General features: G+C 54.1%; 1 protein-coding gene across 1 annotated transcript; it reads left to right on the top strand.

Annotated features, from left to right (window-relative positions):
* The first annotated feature begins 2135 nt into the window (after window positions 1-2135).
* On the top strand, window positions 2136-10146 carry PEAK3 (PEAK family member 3). Its single transcript, XM_007951070.1, has 3 exons — window positions 2136-2217; window positions 4128-4666; window positions 9364-10146. Exons 1-3 carry the CDS (start codon window positions 2136-2138, stop codon window positions 10144-10146), a joined length of 1404 nt encoding a protein of 467 aa, XP_007949261.1.
* Window positions 10147-10507: the final 361 nt, after the last annotated feature.

The following is a 10507-nucleotide window of genomic DNA, read 5'->3' as shown; positions in this document are numbered from 1 at the left end:
TCCTGTGTGTTCCACCTGGTGAAGTCCACATGTAGAGCCGCTGTTTGTGTTGTTGAAAAACGGTGTTTGCAATGAACAAGTTGTTGGTCTTGCAAAATTCTACCATACAAGTTCCAGCATTATTTCTGTCGCCAAGGCCAAATTTTCCAACTACCGGTGATTCTTCTCTGTTTCCAACTTTTGCAGTCCAGTCCCCAGTGATATTAACACACCCTGATTGCATGTTTGGTCAGTTTCAGGCTGCAGAACTAACTGGAGGGGAGACACCTATTCACTGGGGTGAAGGGGAAGGAAAGGAAAAAGGGAAGTGGAGATTGAAGCAGGCATTTCACACACACAGATGAGATGAATCAGCAAAGTCTCATGCTTTAATCCTTTAAACAAACAAACACAAGCTATAAGCAGCCAGAAAAGTAAAGGGGGAGGGGTGGCCCAGCTTGAAGAGTGTCATCAGCGCCACTGAACCCGCAGGGAGAAACTGCTGAACTCTGTGTTTGTCCTGTGTGTATTCTCAACGGCAACGAAAATCAGATACATTATATATTTTTGAAGAAACTACAGAGCAATTCTGTTGTGTACACGTAGGCTCACCATGAGTTGGACTTGACCCAAAGCAACGAACAACATAGAAACCCTTACTTTTTTTTTTTTTTTTCTTTTTTCTTAATTTTGTTTATTTTGTTGTGGTCACAGCAAAACACACACCCATTCAACCGTTTCTCCATCACAACTCAGGGACACATCCCTCGAACTGGACAGCCACTGGCGCCTACCTTCCTGAGCGGCTCCTCCCCCACGAAGGTGAACTCACTGCCCCCTCAGCTTCCTCTCTGGCCCTTCCAGCTCCTTTTAATCATTGCTCTGCACCCAGGTTTCCTTATTTGTACAAGTAGGTAGCCCCACACCACACTGCCCGGCCACCTCCACAAGCCCCACCTCCCCCTTCCGCAGGTGCTAAATATATACGTAACAGAACTTTTGATTCAACGATCCTCACATATCCGGTTCAGTGACATTACGTCCCTCTTGCTGTTCAGCCGCCACTCCTACCAGTTCCCAGATTGTCCATCACCCCTCACCAAAGTCCAGGTGCGCAGGCTTGGAGTGCCTCCTCCCGCCCCTGGTTGTGGTTGTGGTTGTTGGGTGCCATTCAACTTTTGACTCACCGTGACCCCACGTGCCAGCCCGGAGTTTCCTAGGCTGCCATCTTTACGGGAGCGGATCACCAGGTCTCTCTCCAATGGAGCTGCTGGGGGGATTCAACTGTCAGCCTTTTGGGTGTCCACTCAGTGCTAAACACTGCCCCCCAGGACTCATCCCAGCCCTGATGACCACCCAGAAGTTCCGGTTTCTGTGCGTTTGCCTGTTCTGGCTGATTGCTGTAAGTGTTTGTGGCCTTTTGTGTTGGGTTTCACTCAGCCTGATGCTGAGAGAACCATTTCCTTCGGGGTCTTTGCCCACGCTGTTCCTTCTGCCTGGAATGCTGTTCCCTTTACTTCCTGTCCTGTGGGACCAGACTGGGGAAGTGCAGCAGAAGGCCCCACCTCTTTAGCCTCGGCCTGCGGTCAAACAGTTGCTCAGACATTTCCTGTTCTTGACATTGGGGCAGACACCCCGGGAAGCCTGTGGCTGCAGCTACAGGCAGTTAGTCCCCCAAGGACAGCCCTCTGCCAGTCACTTGTGACCTGTTCCAGACACCTGTCCCAAAGGTAGGAGGGCTTCTAGAGGGTGGGTTGGGCCAAGGAATGGCAGAAGGGGCATTTTCTGAATTTGGGGTGAGCTGGAGTTGAGGAGCTGGGGGGCCGAATTCTGTGGTGAGGTGCATGGCCCTGCCTTTCATCACCCACCCACAGCCGTGCCCTGGCAACCTGGTCTGGGGGCTGGCTGGCTGTCCACGTACGTGGAGGGCTGACGGTGACATCCTTGTGTCACACATGAGGGATGACCTCAAAGAGACTACAGAGCAACCAGGGCGCCACAGCAGGGAAAGGAGGCAAGAGAGCCAGAGGGGGAGTTCCCGGCTCTCACCTAGGGTCCCGCTTTCTCCCCACCGTGATCTCTGCCCACATCCGCCCACATGTGGACACTCCCACGCACCTACCACACGTGCCCCGACTCCAACCTTCCCCTGCAGCATGAACAGCCCCGAGTCGTCCACCGAGACCGCCTTGGCCAACACGCCCACTTGGTCAACACAGCCCACATACAGCAACCTTGGTGAGTGGCCTGCGGAAGGGGGAGGTGGGGCTTGTGGAGGTGGCCGGGCAGTGTGGTGTGGGGCTACCTACTTGTACAAATAAGGAAACCTGGGTGCAGAGAGGACAGCCACCTGCCAGGAGCCACACAGGAAAACAGTGTGTCACCAGGTGTCACCTAGTGGTAGGCAGGACTGTCTCTCCTCTGAGCCCATTTCCTCATCTGTGAACTCAGGACGGTGTTGATGCGCTGTCTCGGTTCCCTACTGTGCTGTAACAGAAATACCACAGGGGGTGGGTTTATCAAACAGAACTTTATTTTCTCACGTGTCGGGGCGCTGGCTCTAGAGAAACGTTTTCTCTCTGTGGAGTCTGGGAAGGCCCTTGTCTCTTCAGCTTCTCTTCCCTGGTCCTTGGAAGTCTCCACGTGGCCTGGCACCTCTCTGCCCCATCTCTGCTGGCCTGTCTACTCCTTTCATACGCCTGCAAAAGGCCAGAGGGACCGGGACGAGCGAGGAGGCAGCCGCAGGGATCCAGGGGAGGCGAGGGAACCCAGGCCACGCCCCACAAGCAGCAAGGCAGGAAGGCAGGGAGAGGACAGAGAAGACCAAGGGGACCGGGTCAGAGCGAGGAGGCAGCCGCAGGCATCCAGGGGAGGGTGGCTGGAGAGGTTTCCAACAGCTGAGGGAGACAACCTTGTCTGTCGGTCTGTCCTACTGTGGTGACGTGTTGCTGTGAGTCTTGAGGCTGTGCCACTGGTGTTTCAAACCCAGCGGGGTGCACGTGGTGCACAGGTATCAGCCTGGCTTGCAGACTGAGACAGACTAGGAAGAAGGAGGAGGCCGTCTACTTCGCAAAGAATTGGCCAGGGAAAACCTTATGAATAGCAGAGGAGCACTGTCTGACACATTACCGCACAACTTTATGAATACCCTGTAGAGACTGACTCAAAACACAATCTTGAGTCCTGCCCCTTCCTAAATGGGATTACAACCACGTGCATGGGGTCAGATTTACAACTCCTCTCATGGGGCCGAATGCCAGGGCTTCAGACAGCAGAACTTCTCCCTCTCACGTCTGGAGGCCTGAGGTCTAATGTGAAGGGCTAAGTGCAGCCTGGGGGCAGGCTTTCCTTGTCTCTCCCACTCCTGGTGGCACCAACATTCCTGGGCTTGTGGCCATAGCACTCCACCCTGTGCCTTTGTCCTCCCATGGCCATCCTCCCCGGTGCAAAGTGCCTTCTCCTTTCTCTTACAAAGACAACCACCACTGGGCCTAGGGCCCACACTATTCCAGTAGGAATTGCTGGGTGGTGTAAACGTTAATGCCATCGGCTGCTGACCAAAAGGTTGGCAGTTCAAGTCCCTCCCAAGTAAAGGCCTGGCACTTACCTCTGCAAACCCCATGGGGCACAGCTCTCTTCTGACACACGTGGGGTTGCCGTGGGTCATCCCTGATTCAGTGACAACTAGTTTTTTGTACTTTACCCTGGTAGCACAGTGCCTAAGGCATTTGACTCCTAACTAGAAGGTTGGCGGTTCAAACCCACCAGCCACTCTGGGGAAGGAAGACTGGGTAATCTACTTCCATAAAGATTTACTGCCTCAGAAACCCAAAGGGGGTCGCTATGAGTCAGAATCGACTTGATGGCAGTGAGTTTGAGTTTTTTGGCTTTTGTTTAATGACAGCTGCAGAGACCGTTATTTCCCAGCAAGGTTGTGTTCACAGGTACCAGGGTTCAGGACTTTGGTATGTCTTTTGGGGGTACCTACTTCAACCCAACACACCATCCCTATCCCATAGGGCATGGGGGGAGTCGGATACCATTATACCCCCATTTCAGAGATGGGGACATTGAGGTCAAGGGGCAGGGTCAAGTGTCCTGGGTCCTACTCATCGACGTCCTCACCACCCACCCTCCCTCCCCAACAGGTGAGATCCGGGCCCACCTGCTGCCCTCCAAGGCCTGCCGCCCCCGAACACCCGAGTACCTCTCAGCCAACCGACAACTGCAGCCCCCACCCTTGCCCAAGAAGACCCTGACGCGAACCCAGTCCCTGCCCACCCACGGGACCCCTGGCCTCAGCCCCGCCCATGCCAGGCAGCCTCGGAGGCCCCTCCTGGAGTCCCGTAGCGTGGGCGGGAGCCAGGAGGGCAACAAGGCGGCCAGCCCAGCCAGGCCCCTAGCAGAACTGACCTTCAGCACCCCCGATGCTGAACTGGGCTGCTTCTTCCAAGACCTGCACGACCTGGACGCTGTGCATGCCACACTCGCCACCCGGCAGCTGGCCGGCCTCGGCACCATCCACGGCCGGCTCCGCGCCCGACTTGAGGGGGGCCGCCCTGGGCCCTGCCACCCCAGCCACGGCTTCCGCCTCCTGGACAGCTCACCCTACGTGGACAGCGGAGATGCCTTCTACTACCGTGTGGTGCGGGTGGACGAGGACGCCTGGCACATCCTGGCTGCCAAGGTGAGCACAGGCCGCTGCATGGCTTTATGGTACCCAGCTTTGTGGTCCCTCATACTTTTCCATCTTAGGCCTAACCCATGATCCATGACCCGTGACCCATGTTCAGGGGTGGGACGAGATGTGGGGGTGCAATGTTTAATCACTTAGTGGACAACCAAAAGGTTGACAGTTTGAACCCACCCAGCGGCTCCGTTGGAGAGAGACTTGGTGATCTGCTTCTGCAAAGTCACGGCCAATGAAGTGAAGCTGGAACAGCCCTGAATTGTAAAATGTAGTTGAACCAATATGATACCCAGAACAGGAAAGATCACAGGTTGACGTCCTGCTCAAAACATCACCTCCTTCTTAGAAAACAGGCAGCTGCATGCCCACTGCATAGCAACCAAATCTCTTGACCGACGGAGTCAGAAACAGTGTTGCCCTGTTCAAAGATGGCATCCAACTGCTCCACTCTGAATGTGTGTTGCTCTGCACAGTCCTGGCAATAATCCAGTCTCTGTATTAGGCTCCTGAAAGGGCTCACTATGCCTCTTCCGCGTCTCCCTTTCTAGGGCTTTGACCTGTTCCAGCTATTGTCCGCTTCACCTACATTTTAAAAATTTGGGTCCGTTCTAATTTTTTTTTGCCTCAGCCATGGATGAACTGGTTCAAACGAGTTTGAAGGCCTGGTTTTCAGTGGCCATTTTTTCAAAAGTGCTCACCAGGCCTTTCTTTGGAGGTGCCTGTAGTTGAGCTTGGTCCTTCAGCCTTTGGGTTAGTGGTCAAGCTGTTCGTACCAGCCAGGGACTCAGGCCAGGCTTATGGGCTTATTCTGTAGCTAACACCTGAGGTGACAGCCTTGGTACTGAGTTTCTCAAGCATGGGGGGTCACCGACATTTGAATCATTGGGAGCCTCATTAAAACCCCCTCCCCACAGTCTCAGGGGCTCAGGCATCTGCATTTTAGCTGACTCTCTGGGTCGGTTCTGGGCGCATCCAAGTTAGAAGGCTACCATTAACCCGCTGCAGCCAGCCGACAGCTCCCACCTTAGATACTAATAATCATCACAGCTCGTGTAGGCCGAGGGTTCCTTTTTGCCTTGCGTCGTCCTAAGGAATTTCAATGCCATGTGCTCATTCCACCGTCATGCCAACTTCACCAGGTGAGCGCCACACGTCATAATAGCGTGCCCCTTCTGGTGGCATAGTGCCTAAGGCATTTGAGCTAACCAGAACATTGGCATTTCAAACCCACCAGCCACTCCATGGAAGGAAGACTAGGCAATCTGCTTCTGTAAAGATTTACTGCCTCAGAAACCCAAAGGGGGTCACTATGAGCCAGAATCAACTCAATGGCAGTGAGTTTATGTGCCACTAAGAACAACAATTATTCCTATTAAACAAAACAGACCAACTATAAGATGCATCACCATTTTGGAGTGACACGGTCAACGTGACAGAATGTAGGAACTAGGAGTCCATTTTACAGAGCCGGAGTGCGGAGGCCGGGGCTGCAGCGGGCTGCGGGTTCCTTAACTGACAGCTCGCCGCCCAACACCAAGGCTGAGGTCCTGGAGCACCTGGCAGGCTGTTTGAAAAGACTAGCAGGACATCCTGGGGCTGCTGTAACAAAGGACCACAAACCGGGCGGCTCAAAACCACACACATTCATTCTCTCACAGTCTGGAGGCTGGAAGGCTGAAATCAGAGGGTCAGCAGAGCCGGGCGTCCTCCACAGCCTCAGGGGGAGGGTCCTTCTTGCTTCTTCCAGCTTCCGGAAGATGATGTTCCTTGGCTTGTGGGAGCATCCCTCCCTCTCTGCCTGTGTGGCCGCAGGGCTGTCTTCCCTCTGTCTGTCTGGGTCTCTCTTTTTATGAAGACCCCACTTACTCTGGTGCACCTGGGCGGTGCAGACGCGGAACACACTCACTAACTGGGAAGCCGGAGGTTTGGGTCCACCGGAGGCACTCAGAAGAAAGGTCTGGTGATCTACTTCAGAAAGCCCTGGGACAGACATGCTCACATGGGTGGGCATGAGCTGAAGTCGGCACCATGACCCCTGCCTCGGTTTCCTTATTGGATTTAGGACCCGTCCCACTGCAATATGCCCTCATGTTAACTGATAACAGTTCAAAACAAGGTCACGTTCACAGGCACCTGGGTTCAAATCTGGGTTTGAACTGCCAGCCTTCTAGTTAGCAGTCAAATGCCCTAGGCACTACGTCCTCAGCGCTGCTTCCATAAAGATTACAGTCTAGGAAATTTCATGGGGAACTCCTACTCTGTCATATGGGGTCATTAGGAGTCAGAATCAACTTAATGGCACCAACAACTCATCGAGATGATAACATTCTGCACATATTGAGCCCGATAAAATATATTATTAAAATTGCTTCCATCTATTTCTCTTCCCTTTTTTTTTTTTTTTGAAAGTGACTACTGGAAAGTTCTAAACCGCATGCGTGGCCTCACTGTATTTGTACTTTATTTACTATTGGAGAGCTCTGCTTGGGTGTGGAGCTGACGGCCCACTCCTTATCAAATAGTAACAACCCGGCCCCTGAAAGCAGGAAAGAGACCCCACAGCCACCGTCCCCCCTGCTTTAAAATACCAGCTGCCTTGGAGTCACCTCCAACTCCTGACACCCCATGTGCGTCAGAGAGGAACTCTGCACCACAGGGGCCACAGTGGCTGGTTTTTCAGAAGCAGACAGCCAGGACTTTTCTCTGAGGTACCTCTCAGTTGACTCAACCCTCCAACCTTTAGGCTAGCAGATTAGTGTGTTACTGTCTGTGACACTCAGAGATCCCCCAGCCCAGCTTACAAAAAAAAAATTATTAGGTATGTCTATGAAGCATATGAATTATGCATATGAATTCATGTCTATGAATTATAGTACAAAGGGAAAAAAAACACAAGTGTACCCATGACCACATACAGGGTGGGCAGACAATGGTCCTATAAGTGTATTTGTATGATCTGAATTCCCGGGTGTATAGTAGAGCTGACAAGGGACAAGGTTGTAGTCACTTCTTGGCCACAGCCAGCTACCCAGAGGAGCGAGTAGTTGGACCTGTGGGCTCAGGACCATTGTTGCAGGGGACATCAAATTCAATTGGCACAACATACTACACAAAACATTGTTCCACCTCTTACTTTGGCGAGTAGTGACTGGGATCTTAAAAGCTTGCAAGCAGCCATCTAGATGCAACGATGGGTCTCTTCTCATCCAGAGCAAAGAAGAATGAAGAAAACCAAAGATTCATGGAAACAATTAGTCCTGGTGACTGGTACACCATGCAATCTGCAGCCTATACGACTACAAGAACAGAAGAGCTAGATGGTGCCCAGCTACCACTGTCAACCACTCAGAGGGGGATCTGTGTAGGAGATCCTGGATAGAGAGGGAGGACAATGTGCAACAAAACTCAAAATAATAAGAAAGGACCAGGTTTGCTGATCTGATAGAGCCTGGTGGAACCACTGAGACTATGGCCCCTAGCTGCCCTTCAGGTCTGGAATTGAACCTACACCTGTGGCTTCCAGCCAAACAAAAGACAGGCATATGAGCTGAACATTTACCTGAGGTAGATACACCCCCTGGAGAGAACAATCATGGGAGAAAGAAGGGCTGTTTATGCACAGGGAGACAGTTCAGGGGGCAGGAGTGCATGGAGGGATGGACACCGGTAAGAGGTAACTATCAGGAGGAATTGGGAAGGGAGCTGTTGCATTGGGGTAAATTGTAGTCAATGTCATTGGACAAAGTGTATGTAAACTGCTGTACGGAAAGTGAATTTGCTCTGTAAACTCACCCAAACAACAATTTAAAAAAAAAAAAAATTATAGTACAAAGAGAAAAAACAACCACAAAACATTGCTATTGAGTTGATTCCATTGATTCCAATTCACAGCGCCCCTAGAGGGCAGAGTGGAACTGCCCCACAGGTTTCCAAGGCTGTAATCTTCATGGAAACTGACTGCCACATCTTTCTCCCATGGAGCAGCTGGTGGGTTCAGACTGCCAACCTTTTGTTTAGGTTAGCAGCTGAGTGCTTAACCACTGCACCACCAGGTCTCCTTCTCTCTAGTCTGTTGTTGTTGTTGTTGTTGTTGTTGTTATGTGCCATTGAGTCGGACCCGACTCATAGCAACCCCTCCTTGGATTTCCGAGGCAGTATCACTACGGAAGTAGATTGACCCATCTTCCTTCCGAGGAGTGGCTGGTGGGTTTGAACTGCCAGGCTTCTGGTTAGCAGTCAAGTGCCTTAGGCACTACACTACCAGAGCTCCTTCTCTCTCCTTAAAGTCTTCGTTCATTGGTGACTAACATTCAAATTAATGAACATTACCCACTGAGTGGTACTGAAGAAGAAAGGCCTGGCAATCTGCTTCTGTTAAGATGGCAGCCAAGGAAACCCTGTGGGGCACAGCTCCACTCTGGGAAGGGTTGCTGTGTGTCAGAATCACCTCTAGGGCAACTAACAACAACAAACATCTGAATGAATTAACACATGAGTTGGGATCTACTCCTTAGCAGTGGTTTGGAGGGGGTTTTTTTGTTTTTGTTTTTCTGTAGCAGTTGGAGGCCCTAGGAGTCGGTAGGGGCAGCTAGTCAGGGGGTCTGGGGGAGGTTTCAGGGTAGGTACAGCAGTTGAAGCAAGCTGTGCAGGTTGAGGAACTTGGGAAGGTCCTGACGGCCTCCTCTGCCTCACAGGTGCCCAAACCAGAAGCCGAGGTCCCTGACGCATGGGGCCTGGAGCTGCAGGCCTCGCTGCCCCCTCACTTCAACCTCCAAGGTCTGTGCGGCCTGATACCCGAGCACGCCCTGCCCTCCGCGCCCTGGCGAGCTCCGGTGGCGCTGGTGGCTGAAGTGCCCGAGCGCACGGTGGCCCAGTGGCTGGCGGAGTTCGGTGCGCAGCGGCCCCCAGAGTTCGCCCGGACCGCAGCCCTGCTTCTGCTGCAGCTGAGCGCGGCCCTGGAACACCTGGAGGTACGAGGCGCGGCCCTGGCCGAGCTGCGGCCTGAGAATCTGCTGCTGACCACGCCGCGGGGCTGCACGGCCACCGGGCTGCCGCGCCTGCTGCTCGCAGACTTCGGCCGCGTGCGTCCGCAGCCCACCAGGCCCCGGGGTGCCCACGCGCTGCCGCTGGCTGGCCTGCTCCGAGCACTGCTCGGCCCCGCGGCCACGCCCCCAGTCATGCCCCTGGCTGCAGGTCTCCAGCACCTGGCGGCCCAGCTGCCTCGCCTGAGGCCCTCGGCAACCCAGACTCGGGGCGTGCTGCAGGCGCTGCTCTGGGGGCCCGGACCTGCGTTTTGCGGCCACGGGGCACCTCTGGGGTCCTGGCTGCGGGTACGTCGCACGCTGTTGGGCCTGCGTCTCGCAGAACAGACGGCGAGCGGGGAGGTGCCAGGCCTGGAGGACTGGCTGTGCTGTGAGTACCTGGCCGAGGCCACCGAGGGCACCCTGGCCCGCGCCCTGGCGCTGTTGTGGTACTGACCGCCCCGGGAGCAGACCTTCCGCTTGCGCCTCTCCTAGAGTTGACGCTCCTTTCCAGGGCTGAAGCTGGTGGCCTGGGTCTTCACAGCAGCACGGACGCCCCCTTCCGGCGCAGGCTGGCAGGCAGTGCAGGGTCTGAGCAGTGACTTCGGGGCACTGTGCAAGCCCCCACTCCTCCAACACCCGCACTTTCTCATGCTGGGGACTTCGGGTTCCCCAAAAGGGCAGTGTGCCCCTTCCAGGGTGGGGTCCAACGGCCAGTGTGTCCGGAGAGTAGCCAGGGCCCTTTGCCCACTTCCAGGTGCGGACACCTCAGTCCCTTGCCCCAGGGGTTTCCTGAGGAGGGCGGACTACCTGGGTT

This window comes from Orycteropus afer, unplaced genomic scaffold (genome assembly GCF_000298275.1).
Source record: "Orycteropus afer afer isolate SDZICR_OR568_19922 unplaced genomic scaffold, OryAfe1.0 scaffold00291, whole genome shotgun sequence".
Lineage (NCBI taxonomy): Eukaryota > Metazoa > Chordata > Mammalia > Tubulidentata > Orycteropodidae > Orycteropus > Orycteropus afer.
The sequence above is the reverse complement of the archived record's forward strand: the minus strand, read 5'-3'. Positions and strand labels throughout refer to the sequence as shown.

What these genes read in the sequence shown, in the direction of transcription:
- PEAK3 (XM_007951070.1), top strand. Translation starts at nt 2,136, where the DNA reads ATGAACAGCCCCGAGTCGTCCACCGAGACCGCCTTGGCCAACACGCCC. An exon ending in GCCCACATACAGCAACCTTG is followed by an intron (nt 2,218 to 4,127) that starts GTGAGTGGCCTG and finishes CCTCCCCAACAG; the next exon opens with GTGAGATCCGGGCCCACCTG. An exon ending in GGCACATCCTGGCTGCCAAG is followed by an intron (nt 4,667 to 9,363) that starts GTGAGCACAGGC and finishes TCTGCCTCACAG; the next exon opens with GTGCCCAAACCAGAAGCCGA.